Source organism: Scyliorhinus torazame, chromosome 2, assembly GCF_047496885.1.
Source record: "Scyliorhinus torazame isolate Kashiwa2021f chromosome 2, sScyTor2.1, whole genome shotgun sequence".
Lineage (NCBI taxonomy): Eukaryota > Metazoa > Chordata > Chondrichthyes > Carcharhiniformes > Scyliorhinidae > Scyliorhinus > Scyliorhinus torazame.
The window spans coordinates 206,222,345-206,238,832 of record NC_092708.1 but is presented as its reverse complement, the minus strand read 5'-3'; the positions used below and the strand labels follow the sequence as shown (position 1 = coordinate 206,238,832).

At 45.9% G+C, this 16,488-nt stretch overlaps 1 protein-coding gene across 1 annotated transcript in view; it reads right to left on the bottom strand.

The window, feature by feature from the left end:
* The window catches only part of col6a1 (collagen, type VI, alpha 1), a 128,575-nt gene that overhangs the window by 43,043 nt on the left and 69,044 nt on the right, over positions 1-16,488 (bottom strand). Inside the window, exon 26 of the mRNA XM_072483020.1 lies at positions 4,478-4,543. Within this exon, the coding sequence (XP_072339121.1) occupies positions 4,478-4,543 (66 nt within the window). The remainder of the gene's footprint in view (positions 1-4,477; positions 4,544-16,488) is intronic.

Below are 16,488 nucleotides of genomic sequence, written 5' to 3'. Positions count from 1 at the left end.
GGGCATCCTTCTGTACTGAAGGGATTGTATGAATGTATGTATTCTATGGGAACTTGCCATTCTGCATTATTTGTAACAGTGTCTGTATTGTCACCTTCTGCCATTTTGAAGAGATTCAGGGCTACATAGGCATCTCTGCTTAAGAGAGAAAAAGACTGGTTACAGGTGACATACATCGACTCAAAGACTTGTTTGCTGCCATACCTTAGTGGTTCCAGAAGCATGGCTGTGATCACAGCTAGATTCCTACGGCCCATCGGGTGGTGTGTCTGTTGTTCGAAGCCAGAGGTCTCTCAACCATGGTTCTTTGTCCAATAGGACCATAGCACTGGCTCCAGTGTCCAATTTAAATTTTGTGAGATGGTCATTAACCAAAATGTCCGTATTCCAAAATGGATATCCAAGAGCACTGACCTGACCTAAGAAACATGGATGTGTGTCCTCTTGCTGTGCAATCTCAACCTCATGAATCATCTTTGGGTTTTCTGTGTGCTCAGATGATTTGGCCTTGCACAGTTTCCCAAACTGTCCAATTATAGAATCATAGAGTCATACAGTTCAGAAGAGCCCCTTCGGCCCATCGAGCCTGCACCGATAACACTAGACTAAATTTACATGAACCCCACTTTCTAGCACATGGCCCATAGCCTTGAATGTTATGACATTTTAAGTGCTCATCCATGTACCTTTTGAAGGTTGTAAGATTTCCCACCTCTACTACCCTCCCAGGCTGTGCATTCCAGACTTCCACTACCCTCTGGGTGAAAGGTTTTTTCCTCAAATCCCCTCTAAACCTCCTACCCCTCACCTTAAAATTATGCCCCCTCATTTATCCCTTTATCTAAGGGGAACAGCTGCATCCTATTTGCCCTCTCCATACTCCTCATAATCTTATATACATCAATCGGGTTCCCCTTCAGTCTTCTCTGCTCTAAAGAAAACAACCCAAGTCTATCCAGGCTCTCCTCATGGCTCAAATGCCTCATCCCAGGCAACATCCTGATGAATCGCCTCTGAACCTTCCCCAGTGCACTCAATGTTACATTGAAAGCATTGGACTGAAACTGCTAACATTGTTCATGCCTATTAGGACACTTTGGTCCACGAGACTGGCATAGGCATTCTCATGGTTGGTTGAGGTATTGCTTCCTTTGGCCTAGGATATTCCTGTTTCTGATCTGCTTAACTAACTGGGCCGTGGTGTTTCCTTTGTACCACAGTTTACTTTCTCGTGCTTAAAATGGTTATGTTCTACAGACGGAGTTCAGATTGCCTAACAACCTGGATAGCTTACGTGAGAGTTATATGTTCCTTCACTTGTGACATGACTGAGAGCACGTCAGCCACTACTCACCACTATTCTATCCTTTTTTAAAAAGTAAATTTAGCGTACCCAATTAATTTTTTCCAATTATGGGGCAATTTAGCGTGGCCAATCTACCTAGCCTGCACATCTTTGGGTTGTGGGGCCGAAACCCACGCAAACACGGGGAGAATGTGCGAACTCCACACGGACAGTGACCCAGAGCCGGGATTGAACCTGGGACCTCGGCGCCATGAGGCAACAGTGTTAACCCACTGCACCACCGTGCTGCGCCACTATTCTATCCTTGATAGAGTCAGATTTTGGATCTCTGCATTCGCAGCCTTCAACCATCCTGTGCAAATTATTAATGAATGAGACAACAGGTTCTCCTGGCTGCAGAACATACTGAATAAATTTAGCCTGTTTGAGGATTTTGTTACTTCTTAAGTTAGAATGAACACCAAATCATTTTAGTACTTCTTCAAATTTAGCAGATGATTTGTTGATTCCTTGTCTAGCATTAATAGTATCCACTATCGAGCCTTCCGAATAAAACAGTATCTTAACCTGTTCAGCATCTGTCTTTTATCCAAGCCTGAAGCAGTTGTGTAGTTAAGGAATGCGTTTATCCAAAGTCTTTAATTCTGTGATTCATCTGGAACTTGAATAAGCCCAAATTGATTTGGAAGAGTAGATTTCTGATCCATAGTTAACATTTTTTAAAGTGTAGGTTCAGCTTTAAGAGGCTGGTAAAATTCAAGATGGAGCCACCATTTGTTTGAAGTCAATGGGTTTTCCCACATTTGCCAGCTTTTGAAGGGATCCTGCTGCAATGCTGTTCACGCTCAGCCTTGATAAAGTTATTTTTAACAGCTGCTTGGATCAATGAGCTGCACACTTCTCTGTTCCAGTGCTATGGTTTAGGGTCGCAAAAGTGTGAATCCTGCCCTTTGCTGATCTTTAAAGCTGATTCTTTAGTTGTGATTCTTGCAAATTAATTAATAAGTGTTTTCTTTTCAGACTGATCTCAAATGCCACGTGTTCAAGCGTTGATCGGGAATTTGGCTTATCTAGATGCCTCCTGTTGTGAATGCATTTGTATTCCTGTTTTATGTTGTACGGAATTTGTTCTGTGGTAAGGTGATGGGGTGGGTTAAAAGGCAATTTTTGGCCACTGAACTACTTAAACATATCTCAGGACTTTCTGTTTCCTGGAATTCAAATGTTTTTAGCTCAGTCCTGTTAGGTCTGCTGACTCTGCACTCTGGAATTAAAGCTGGACTTCCAACCAAGGAGGTTTCTGCTGCAGGAAAGAATGTTAACTTTCTGCCTTCAGTCTCCAAGCCTTTCTTTGAAGATTTTCCCTGCCGAGTTCCCTCTGCACAAATGGTTCTTGAATTTTTCTTCAGGTCATTTTTCTCTGCATTTTTTTTAACCAGGTTTTGGGTTTTTCCATTCACTGCCACCATGGTGTAGGGGGAATTTGGTAGGTCTTAATAACGTCTTCAAAGTCTTAGGGAGGTGACCATGCATGCATGTACACAAAACTCTGTCTCACAGTACACAGATCCCTAGGTGCGGGTCATAAGTTCCTTTGCATAACTTTGTGGGCAATACTGTGTTCAGTCCCACATTAACCCGACATATTCCAGACTCTTATAGACAGTTGTCAGGCTCTTTACACTGTTACAGCACTCCCAAAATTCTGGGTCTAAAGCTTTCCACAAAGTTTCCTCTTGGATTGTGGTTGGTTGGCTCTTAAGCTTCAGAATTCCTGATATTCCCAAGCACTCTTTGAGCAACATTTTCCAATAAAGGGAGACAACCAGAACATGCCAACAAGAAGGTTCCACAATTGCGTTGATGGATGATGGTAGTGTCACGACCAACTTGCTACCTTGCCATGTGGTCTGTTACACTCAACACACTGAGCCCATTCAGAACAGGGGTGGGATTGCCAGAGGGTCAAACTTCACACTTAAGACTTGGGAATATCATCTGCCCACCTACAATGCTAATAGTGTCCTATGTTGCATTTTGTTGTGTTGCTAATGCACTAAATTAATTGCAAGTCAGAAACGGCCAACATCAACTTTTCAGGGCAATTATTTATGGCAATAAATGCAACGCAATGTCCTGTCTCAAAGAATTAGAGTATTAGAACCATGAGAAGTACACAGTGGCCACCATCTGGGCTCCAAATAACTATCCACAGTTTTTCAGATTAGGGACATGCCATCAGAACAGAGGGCAATCAGTCATTGGCGAGTTTTGAGTAAAAATATTTTTTGACAATAAGAATGTGCGGGAGCTGAACTGTCTTTGGCTGACTGGATACAACGGGTTTTGAGAACACAAAGAGAGTGATAAAAGTTTTGGCTGACCTGAGACAAGGGGCACCTGATCACAGTGAGCACTGCCAATGTCATACACATCCACAGGAAACAATAAAGCCAGTTTGAGGGCCTCACAAGGCCACCCAGACAGGCACAGCTATTAGGTGGCACCAGGTACAGCATGTCCTGTGCAGAATCAGGTGACCAGCCACAGTTAAACTTTCCTTTTAGTTATCTTTCCCCAAGTCCTGCCATGCGAGAGATTAGCATCAAATCGAACCGTGGGCAGCATTCCATTGCGTTTATGATGGTTCTGTTCGCAATGCAAGGTGGAAATGGTATAACGGGACAGCAACATAGTTGCATTTACTCTGCATAAAAGGGATGGGGAGGGAGGCAGGCTGCCCTGCAGAATGAGACATTGAGCCTCTCCTCTCCATGCCGAGATGTTGGCTTCAGTGTGCTCCTTTCCTATTGGCCAAGCAAGCTTGGTGCACTCAACAGTGATTGGATCTTCAAGGCTGAATGTGGCACTTGGGAAGTGGAGATGGGTCTGTTCTGTGTGAGTCACTCCACCTGCAAGTGGCAATGTGAGAGCTGGCAAACGAGGGGTCATGGCGCCATATGGCTGGGTGAAGCAGAACATTGTTCAAAATCAGATGGAGCACTATGTGGGAGTGCTTTTGCAGTCTAAACACAATCCCATGTTTTGTGCAGAAAATCAGCCACTGATGGCCTGATCAATGTCCCTCACTTTAGCTCATATCACCCTTCAACAGACTTCTCACAAGCAAGCAAACCCGTCCAAAGTTAAACAAGGTGCAAAACTCCTTACCGGTTCCCCCTCTCCTCCTCTGTAACCTTTGGCTCCTTTGCGACCTTTTTCACCTGGAACATCATTCTGAGGAAGAAACAGAGAGAGATGAGTTTGCGTGGTCAGCAATATATAATTTTAATGTGGAAACACAAACTACTGAGCTAAATGGAGGATCAATCCCGTCTGCCTTTCTAACGATTTTAGACAAATCTGTCTTCCAGAGTCAAAAAATTGCTTTTTCCCCTCCACGCTTGAACCTGTTGAGTTGTTCTTTGGTATTTAACATGAATATTCTTTGGTTTTGATTCCCAATGAAGCAGTGCCATTGTACTTATGCTGTGGTTTAGTAGGTAGCACTCTCCCCTCTGAGTTATAATAGTGTGAGTTCAAGTCCGACTCCAAGGGCATAATCACAAAATCTACGCTAACACATCTGGTGCAATACTGAGGGAGTGCTGCACAGTTGTAGGTGCTTTTGTTGAAATGAGGCATTTAACTGAAGGTCTGCTTTGCCTCTCAAGTACTGAACAGGAAAAAAAGCACGGTTCTGTTGAGAAGAAAGGCATGTGGAGGTGGTGGTGACGTGGTATTGTCACTGGACTACGCCAGGGTAATAATTTGGGAACCCCGGTTCGAATCCCATCATGGCAGATGGTGAAATTTGAATTCAATAAAAATCTGGAATTACAAGTCTAATGATGACCGTGAAACCATAGTTGATTGTTGTAAAAACCCATTTGGTTCACAAATGTCTTTCAGGGAAGGAAATCTGCCATCCTTACATGTCTGGCCTACATGTGACTCCAGACCTTGACTCTTAACTGCCATGCAGTTTTTGCTAGTGACACCCACAATCCCATGAAAGAATATATTGAAAAAGAGTTCTGCCTGGTATCCTGGACGATATTCATTGCTCAACTAAAATCACTAAAAACAAACACCTGGTCATTATCTCATTGTTTGTGGTGCTGTAGAAATGTAAGTCATTATTGAAATTCTCTCGGACAAGATGAGACAACACCTTCTGGGAGGTGAGTAGTGAATTTAAAAGCACTTACCTTTACAGGAGCAGCCCTTTGGATTTCGGCGGCAGCGGTGCGCAGGGGCCTTCTGGGAGGTGAGTAGTTAGTTTAAAAGCACTTACCTTTACAGGAGCAGCCCTTTGGATTTCGGCGGCAGCGGTGCGCAGGGGCCTTCTTGGAGGTGAGTAGTGAATTTAAAAGCACTTACCTTTACAGGAGCAGCCCTTTGGATTTCGGCGGCAGCGGTGCGCAGGGGCCTTCTGGGAGGTGAGTAGTTAGTTTAAAAGCACTTACCTTTACAGGAGCAGCCCTTTGGATTTCGGCGGGAACCGGAAGTTCGACCTCTGGCAAGTCCCCCCCCCCCAACCAATAAATTCTGGTGGAGAGGAAACCCGAGACACTACACGTGTAGTGTCTCCCACCCGCCCTCCTCCTCTAACCTAATAATAAGACCCATTGGTGTAAGGTAAGTGCCATATTATATTATTATATTATTAGCATTGTGCAGGTCAAGGATTGGAGGTGGAGGAGCAGTCTCTGTCAGCGAGAGAACCTGAGAACATCTCAGAAGGTAAGCAAGTGATTTTTACTTTTATACCTGTTTTTCAAATTGTGTGTGTCGGGGGGAAACTGAAGTGACATCACAGAAAAGCTGTGACCTGAGTGGCTGGTTGGGATTCTAACCTAAATTTTTTTGAGTATTTGGGAACTAATTAAACATAATAACTTAATTATAATTTAGAGGATATCTAAGCCAGAGATCGGAGAATATTATAGTTAGCTATCGCATTTCTATTAGAAATCTAGTGCTAGGAAACAGATAGTTGACAGTAACTTTGAAATTTAAAAAAGTATTTAAAAAAAAAAAAGACAAATTTTAATTTTAATTAATTGACGCAATGTCAGTTAGAGGGGTGCTGTGCTCTGACTGTGAGATGTGGCAGGTCCGGGAGGCTTCCAGCGTCCCGGATGGCTTCATCTGCAGAAAGTGCACCCAACTGCAGCTCCTCACAGACCGCATGGTTCGGTTGGAGCAGAAATTGGATGCACTTAGGAGCATGCAGGTGGCGGAAAGCGTCATAGATCGCAGTTATGTAAGTGTGGTCACACCCAAGGTGCAGGCAGAGAAATGGGTGACCACCAGAAAGGGCAGGCAGTCAGTGCAGGAATCCCCTGTGGTTGTCCCCCTCTCGAACAGATATACCCCTTTGGATACTGTCGGGGGGGATAGCCTATCAGGGGAAAACAGCAGCAGCCAGAGCAGTGGCACCACGGCTGGCTCTGATGTTCAGAAGGGAGGGTCAAAGCGCAGAAGAGTAATAGTTATAGGGGACTCTATAGTCAGGGGCACAGATAGGCGCTTCTGTGGACGTGAAAGAGACTCCAGGATGGTATGTTGCCTCCCTGGTGCCAGGGTCCAGGATGTCTCCGAACGGGTAGAGGGAATCCTGAAGGGGGAGGGCAAACAGGCAGAGGTCGTTGTACATATTGGTACTAACGACATAGGCAGGAAGGGGCATGAGGTCCTGCAGCAGGAGTTCAGGGAGCTAGGCAGAAAGTTAAAAGACAGGACCTCGAGGGTTGTAATCTCGGGATTACTCCCTGTGCCACGTGCCAGTGAGGCTAGAAATAGGAAGATAGAGCAGACAAACACGTGGCTAAACAGCTGGTGTAGGAGGGAGGGTTTCTGTTATCTGGACCACTGGGAGCTCTTCCGGGGCAGGTGTGACCTGTATAAGATGGACGGGTTGCATCTAAACCGGAGAGGCATAAATATCCTGGCCGCGAGGTTTGCTAGTGTCACACGGGAGGGTTTAAACTAGTATGGCAGGGGGGTGGGCACGGGAGCAATAGGTCAGAAGGTGAGAGCATTGAGGGAGAACTAGGGAATAGGGACAGTGTGGCTCTGAGGCAGCGCAGACGGGGAGAAGTTGCTGAACACAGCGGGTCTGGTGGCCTGAAGTGCATATGTTTTAATGCAAGGAGCATTACGGGTAAGGCAGATGAACTTAGAGCTTGGATTACTACTTGGAACTATGATGTTGTTGCCATTACAGAGACCTGGTTGAGGGAAGGGCAGGATTGGCAGCTAAACGTTCCAGGATTTAGATGTTTCAGGCGGGATAGAGGGGGATGTAAAAGGGGAGGCGGAGTTGCGCTACTTGTTCAGGAGAGTATCACAGCTATACAGCGAGAGGACACCTCAGAGGGCAGTGAGGCTATATGGGTAGAGATCAGGAATAAGAAGGGTGCAGTCACAATGTTGGGGGTATACTACAGGCCTCCCAACAGCCAGCGGGAGATAGAGGAGCAGATAGGTAGACAGATTTTGGAAAAGAGTAAAAACAACAGGGTTGTGGTGATGGGAGACTTCAACTTCCCCAATATTGACTGGGACTCACTTAGTGCCAGGGGCTTAGACGGGGCAGAGTTTGTAAGGAGCATCCAGGAGGGCTTCTTAAAACAATATGTAAACAGTCCAACTAGGGAAGGGGCGGTACTGGACCTGGTATTGGGGAATGAGCCCGGCCAGGTGGTAGATGTTTCAGTAGGGGAGCATTTCGGTAACAGTGACCACAATTCAGTAAGTTTTAAAGTACTGGTGGACAAGGATAAGAGTGGTCCGAGGATGAATGTGCTAAATTGGGGGAAGGCTAATTATAACAATATTAGGCGGGAACTGAAGAACATAGATTGGGGGCGGATGTTTGAGGGCAAATCAACATCTGACATGTGGGAGGCTTTCAAGTGTCAGTTGAAAGGAATACAGGACAGGCATGTTCCTGTGAGGAAGAAAGATAAATACGGCAATTTTCGGGAACCTTGGATGACGAGTGATATTGTAGGCCTCGTCAAAAAGAAAAAGGAGGCATTTGTCAGGGCTAAAAGGCTGGGAACAGACGAAGCCTGTGTGGCATATAAGGAAAGTAGGAAGGAACTTAAGCAAGGAGTCAGGAGGGCTAGAAGGGGTCATGAAAAGTCATTGGCAAATAGGGTTAAGGAAAATCCCAAGGCTTTTTACACTTACATAAAAAGCAAGAGGGTAGCCAGGGAAAGGGTTGGCCCACTGAAGGATAGGCAGGGGAGTCTATGTGTGGAGCCAGAGGAAATGGGCGAGGTACTAAATGAATACTTTGCATCAGTATTCACCAAAGAGAAGGAATTGGTAGATGTTGAGTCTGGAGAAGGGGGTGTAGATAGCCTGGGTCACATTGTGATCCAAAAAGACGAGGTGTTGGGTGTCTTAAAAAATATTAAGGTAGATAAGTCCCCAGGGCCGGATGGGATCTACCCCAGAATACTGAAGGAGGCTGGAGAGGAAATTGCTGAGGCCTTGACAGAAATCTTTGGATCCTCGCTGTCTTCAGGGGATGTCCCGGAGGACTGGAGAATAGCCAATGTTGTTCCTCTGTTTAAGAAGGGTGGCAGGGATAATCCCGGGAACTACAGGCCGGTGAGCCTTACTTCAGTGGTAGGGAAATTACTGGAGAGAATTCTTCGAGACAGGATCTACTCCCATTTGGAAGCAAATGGACGTATTAGTGAGAGGCAGCACGGTTTTGTGAAGGGGAGGTCGTGTCTCACTAACTTGATAGAGTTTTTCGAGGAGGTCACTAAGATGATTGATGCAGGTAGGGCAGTAGATGTTGTCTATATGGACTTCAGTAAGGCCTTTGACAAGGTCCCTCATGGTAGACTAGTACAAAAGGTGAAGTCACACGGGATCAGGGGTGAACTGGCAAGGTGGATACAGAACTGGCTAGGCCATAGAAGGCAGAGGGTAGCAATGGAGGGATGCTTTTCTAATTGGAGGGCTGTGACCAGTGGTGTTCCACAGGGATCAGTGCTGGGACCTTTGCTCTTTGTAGTATATATAAATGATTTGGAGGAAAATGTAACTGGTCTGATTAGTAAGTTTGCAGGCGACACAAAGGTTGGTGGAATTGCGGATAGCGATGAGGACTGTCTGAGGATACAGCAGGATTTAGATTGTCTGGAGACTTGGGCGGAGAGATGGCAGATGGAGTTTAACCTGGACAAATGTGAGGTAATGCATTTTGGAAGGGCTAATGCAGGTAGGGAATATACAGTGAATGGTAGAACCCTCAAGAGTATTGAAAGTCAAAGAGATCTAGGAGTACAGGTCCACAGATCACTGAAAGGGGCTACACAGGTGGAGAAGGTAGTCAAGAAGGCATACGGCATGCTTGCCTTCATTGGCCGGGGCATTGAGTATAAGAATTGGCAAGTCATGTTGCAGCTGTATAGAACCTTAGTTAGGCCACACTTGGAGTATAGTGTTCAATTCTGGTCGCCACACTACCAGAAGGATGTGGAGGCTTTAGAGAGGGTGCAGAAGAGATTTACCAGAATGTTGCCTGGTATGGAGGGCATAAGCTATGAGGAGCGATTGAATAAACTCGGTTTGTTCTCACTGGAACGAAGGAGGTTGAGGGGCGACCTGATAGAGGTATACAAAATTATGAGGGGCATAGACAGAGTGGATAGTCAGAGGCTTTTCCCCAGGGTAGAGGGGTCAATTACTAGGGGGCATAGGTTTAAGGTGAGAGGGGCAAAGTTTAGAGTAGATGTACGAGGCAAGTTTTTTACGCAGAGGGTAGTGGGTGCCTGGAACTCACTACCGGAGGAGGTAGTGGAGGCAGGGACGATAGGGACATTTAAGGGGCATCTTGACAAATATATGAATAGGATGGGAATAGAAGGATACGGACCCAGGAAGTGTAGAAGATTGTAGTTTAGTCGGGCAGTATGGTCGGCACGGGCTTGGAGGGCCGAAGGGCCTGTTCCTGTGCTGTACATTTCTTTGTTCTTTGTTCTTTGTAACACCTAAATTCATTGTCTCCTTGTGTGAGCTCTTGAGTGGAGAATGCACATTGCCTTACTGGGCAGTAATATGCTGCTGAACTTCTCACCCCCATCAATATTCAATGCTGTCACCCTCTGGAATGTCCAAACAGGATTTAGATCAGCATTCAGTGTTCATTACAAAGGGAAGCTGTTTAAAAACGCAGAACGGATAGTTTACAGAGTTGTCATAGACAGCATATGCAGCTTAATAGGATAAATACAGAATGTATAGGTTGTTTGGAACCATTTGCAGTTTGTTTATCTGTAAGAATAGAATATATTCGCCAGTGTCATGCTGAGCGTTTCTTCGGACACTCAGGCTGGTTTCTCCCCTAGATTAACAACCGTATTGGTACCAATTGGGGTTAAATGGGTTCTTAAAAGCCAAGCCTGAGAACCACTACTAAAAATAAAATTCTGGGGCAATTAAGTAGGAAGGGAAATTTGATTTCAGGGATGGCCACCCAGTAACTAGGGCTACCAACTCTTCAGGATTGTTCTGGTATCACCAGGAATTAAAGGTTAATCTCCAGATAATTGTCATGATCAATCATGGGAGTTGTAAACAAAAAAAATTGCATGTGTTATTTTTTTTTAGAAATTTAAAGTACTCAATTATTTTTTTTGAATTAAGGAGTAATTTAGTGTGGCTGATCCACATCACCTGCACATCTTTGGGTTGTGGGAGTGAGACGCACACAGACACGAGGAGAATGTGCAAACTCCACAAGGACAGTAACCCACAGCCAGGATCGAACCCGGTTCCTCAGTGCTGTGAGGCAGCAGTGCTCACCACTGCATCACCGTGCCGTCCTATGTTCTTTTTATTTATTTTCTTCCAACACCTTTATTTGTTAATTATAAAAATATTGAAGATGGGGAGAAAGAAAGGACTGAAAGTCAAGATTTACCAATGGGATAATGAAGATTTCTGATTGGCTGCGAAGGCAGAGTACCATGATGATTGATGTATTAGATGATCAATGATAGGACTGTGGGGGCAGGGCACTTGGCGGCAGGTCATGTGATGAGATTCCCAAGAATACATTCAACCATGATTTGATAATCCATCCAACCTTTCCTAAGGTTGTGCCCCTTTCACTCAAATCTGCCATTATCGTTCTCTTCCTGAAAAAAAACAACCCTTGACCTCTGTGCCTCATCTCCAAAGTCCTTGAACATGTTGTCATTTCCTGAATCCATTCCCATCTTTCCTGCCATTCCATGTTTGATTCTCTACGATCAGGTTTCTGCCCAGGCCATACTGTGGAAACAGCCCTAATCCAAGTCAAAAATGACATCCTATGTGACCGCAACCATGGTAACTATCCCTCATCATTCTTCTTGACCTGTCTCCAGTCTTTAACACTGTTGCCCTGCTAAGTGGGATCGTCCTCGTCTGGTTCCATTCCTGCCTATCCAGCATTTATCCTTGGACTCATCCGATGTCTTATCCACATTTTGCTGCATGCAATATCATTTGCAAATGGCACATGCACGTTCGGCGCTAAGCTCTTGAATTCCCTCCCTCAACCTCACCGTCTCTTTATCTCTCTCCCAGCCTTTTAAGTTTATTCTCAATGTCTAACAATTTGGTCAAGCATTTGGTTGCCTGCCCTAAAATCTCCTTATCCGGGTGGCTCAGTGTCAAACATTGTGTGATAACCTTCCCGTGGGGGGGGGGGGATTTTATTGTACGAAGTGCATTACATGAAGGCAAGTTGTTGAGAGAAAACCTCATTTTTTAAAAAAGAGGCAGCATGATTTTGACATGTGAGAAGACCAGTTTCCAAGTCGCTAATCTTCAATTAACCCCTGTAATAGCTATGACCTGAAGTGGGCCTAGTACTAACCACTACGGGCCAGGTCGCTGGGGCCTGGTGTAGTCACTCATTTACACTTAGAAATATAGAACATAGAAACGGGAATGGTATTCACCTGACACTTCTATTACAAAGAAAACCCCAAGACAAAATAATAAAACACAAGAAATAAGATGAGGGCCTAATTGATGCCTGTAACTTGTCCAAGGTCTTGTATCTGTGACTTGCTTAAGCGTTGTCAGAGAAAGAGTTAAAATTAGCCAATTTTCAAGAGGACTGTGCACAAACAGTTGTTTAATTGGTCTGCTGGCTCTGGACAACATCACACATCTGGATCACACTGTGCACACTTCAGAATCATGAGATTAAGTTTCGAGAGCAGTGACCACAAAGTCGGGTTGCTAATGCTGAAGGGTTGTCTTGGCAGCTGAGGGAATGAAAGATTAATCTCTGAGGAGGAGTTGTGAATCCTCTCAGGTGGATGTGATGGACCTCGTGGCATTGTTCAAGGAAGAGTAGAGGAGTTCCGTCTATTGCTTGGCGGTACAGAACTCAAAGTTTACTGACAAGAGAGACATATTGTCGAAGATTTCCGTCTTGCATTTGTCAAGATAAAAAGACAGAGAATTACCTTCTGAAATTTAGCACTCTTGTGTTTGTCATAATGAGTGCAGGATGGAAAACTTCAAGATGGCTCTCTTTTTAGGAATATTAGAATTCAACTTGGCCCTGGCCAACATTTATAGCTCAACCAACATTATTGAAGCAAAAAATCTGTTCATTTATCTAACTGCTGTTTGTGAGACCTTTGCCAAGTGCAAATTGACTCTTGGGATTCCGTGCAATAAATTCCCTATAATTCAAAGAGGACTACTGTCCACTGGCTGTGAAGCACTTTGGGACGTTCTGAGGAAGATGCAATCGGAACACAAGCATTTTTCTCTCCTTGATTCTTCCCTTCCTGTCCCAAAGGCACTGACTGTTGGTTGACACTGGCTCCACAAGTTCAGATAGTGCTCTGGTATTTCAGCCATTTATCATGTGCAAGCTTCAAAAGTTGACTTAAATAAAAATAGAAAATGCTGGAAAAATTCTGCAGGTCTGGCAGCATCTGTGGAGAGATACGTAGGATACACAGAGCTAATGTTTCGAGTCTGTATAACTTCTGGCCAACCCATGTTTCCTCATGTCCATACAAACGTGGCCGCTGGTCGAACTATAATGTATAATTGGTGATCAGGAGCCCTGGATGATACTTTTACCCCCCTCCCCCACACACACACCCTGCCCTCCTCTCTAGGCAAAGTGATGTTGATTGAGTCTAACTGAGATCGAGTGGTCTGGTGCCCAAGTACTGCACTGGGGGAGGGGGAGATGAAATGGTGTGGGGGAGCAGGGCACATGAAGGGCGGAAGTAAGGACTGTTTCTAACTCTTCGATTATTGAAAAAGGGAAAAGTCAATACCACGGTCACTTTTGGTTCCCATTCTTCCTGGTCAAATGTTAAGCCCTACATGATTGTTTCCAACCTCGAACAATTTGAAGAATTGTTCAAGGCGCACGGAGATAGGAAGAGGAGAGAGTAGCACGAATTATTATTGGATGAGATAGTCGAGCTGGACAGGGAATATTCGAGAAACCCCCACCGTGGAGGGATTGGTGAGGAGAAAGAAGTTGCAGGGGCAGTTCGATAGGCTGGCGACGGGAAGGACTGTTGGGCAGCTACGGAGGGCGAGGGGGGCACAGAATGAATATGGAGAGAAGGCAAGCCGTATACTAGCTCATCAGCTACGGAGCCAGGCCGCGTCCAGAGAAACCCTGAGGGTACGGACAGGGAAGGGGGAGGGAGTGTCAGAGCCAGGGAGGATAAATGAGGAGTTCAGGGAGTATTATGAGAAATTGTATAGGGCCGATCCGGGAGGTGAGGAAGGGAATATGGGGCGGTTTTTGGATGGGTTGGAATTCCCACGGCTGGATGAGGAGAGGAGGCAGGTGCTAGAGGAGCCATTAGGGTTGAGATAGGTGATGGAAAGCATAAGAGGGATGAAATTGGGAAGTCCCCGGGGCCAGATGTTACCTGGTGGAGTTTTATAAAGAGTTTGTGGCGGAGTTGACACCACATTTACTGGGGGCGTTTAACAAAGCACTGGAGAAGAAGGATCTGCCGGAGACAATGTCACAGGCAATGACCATGCTAATTCAAATAAAGGGAAGGACCCGCTAGAATGTGGGTCATACAGGCCCATATCACTGTTGAATACAAACGTGAAAGTGTTGGCTAAGTTAGTGGCGGGAGGATGGAAGGATGCGTTCCTGGGGTGGTTGCAGAAGATCAAATGGGCTTTGTGAAGGGTAGGCAACTTTCTAGTGATATAAGATGGTTGGTTATTGAATGTGATCATGACCCCATTGAGGGGACGGGTACCAGAGATAGTGGTATCTATGGTCGCGGAGAATGCTTTTGCCCGGGTGAAGTGGTGGTATCTGTTCGCGGTTCTGGGATGGTTTGCGTTTGGGCCGAGGTTTGTGGCATGGGTGCATCTGTGGTACCTGGCTCCGGTGGCGAGTGTACGGACAAATGAGATGAGCTCACGGAGTTTCGGGTTGCATAGGGGAACAAGGCAGGGGTGTCCGCTGTTGTCGTTTTTGTTTGCGCTAGCGATAGAGCCCTTGGCACTGGCCCTTAGGGGATTATGAGGGAGAGTAGGAAGCACCGGGTATCACTTTCTCGGGTTATAAGTTGAACGTGCGAAAAAGCGAGGTGTTCCCGGTGGACGAGGCGGGTCAGGGAGCTAATTTAGGGGTGTTGCCATTTAGGGTAGCCAGGGGTAGGTTTAGATATCTGGGGATCCTGGTGACAGGGAAGTGGGCAACATTGCACAAATGGAACTTAACAAAGTTGGTGGAGGAGATAAAGGAGGACATTAAGAGATGGGATACACTGCACCTGACGCTGGCAGGGAGGATCCAAGTGGTGAAAATGAATGTTATGCCAAAGTTCTTATTCGTATTTCAGACACTCCCAATTTTTATTCCGAAGGCCTTTTTCCAGAAGCTGGACGCAGTGATTTCAGAGTTTATATAGGCAGAAAAGGTGCCCAAGGTAAAGAGGGCCCTGCTACAGAGGCAGAAGTAGAAAGGGGGGTTGGCATTACCAAATCTGCTACACTACTACTGGGCAGCGAATGTGGAGAAAGTGAGGCGGTGGTGGGAAGGAGAGGGGTTAGAATGGGTTAGAATGGAGGAAGAGTCTTGCAAGGGGTCTAGCCTGAGGGCCATGGTGATGGTGGCGCTACCACTGGCACCGAAGAGATATACTGAGAGCCAATTGTACAGTCCACGATAAAGGTGTGGAAGCAGCTGAGGAGACATTTTAGGATGGAGGGGATGGCGGTGTTAACGCCTTTGTGTGAGAACCATGGTTTAAGCCGGGGAGATGGATTGGCTGTACAGGAGGTGGAGAGAGGTGGGGCTGGTGAGATCGAGGGATTTGTATTTGGAGGAGAAGCTTGCAACTCTGGAAGAGCTGTGGGAGAGGGTAGAGCTCCTGAAGGGAAGGGAATTTAGATATATACAAGTGAGGGACTTTGCATGGAAGGTGTGGAAAGGGTTTCCCAGGCTGCCGAAGTATGCACTATTGGAATGGATGCTGCTTACGGATGTGGAAAGGGAGGGTAGGATCGGGGACATATATGGTTGGCTGGGGGAGCAGGGAGGAGCGCAAATGATAATGATCAATGAGAAATGGGAGGAGCAGTTGGGAGGGGGGCAAGATACTTTGGGGACTGTGGAGTGAGGCGCTGCGCAGGGTGAATTCGACCTCCTGGTGTGCGAGGATGAGTTTGGTACAGTTTAAGGTGATACACAGGGTGCACATGACTCGGGCGAGGATGAGTGGGTTCTGCAAGGGGGTGGCAGACGAGTGTGAGAAGTGTGGGTGAGTACCACCAAATCAAGTACCTATGTTCTGGGATTGTGAGAAGTTGGAGAGGTATTGGGCGGGAGTGTTCAGGCCGCTAGCAAAGATTGTGGGAGTAGAGGCCGGGCCGGACCCAATGGTGGCCATTCTGGGGTATCGGAAATGCAGGAGCTGATGGAGGGGAGGGAGCCGATGTCATGGCCTTCGTCTCTCTGGTTACCGGCGAAGAACTTTGCTGGAATGGCGGTTGACAGCGGGGGAGGGGGGAAAAAGGGGAAAACTTGTACATGCTGTAAAATTGTGAGTTGGGGAGAATTTTCTCAAGATTATTTATGTTTTTCGATTTTTGAATATATTTAGAATAAAATACATTAAAAAAAATAAACTACGTTCTTT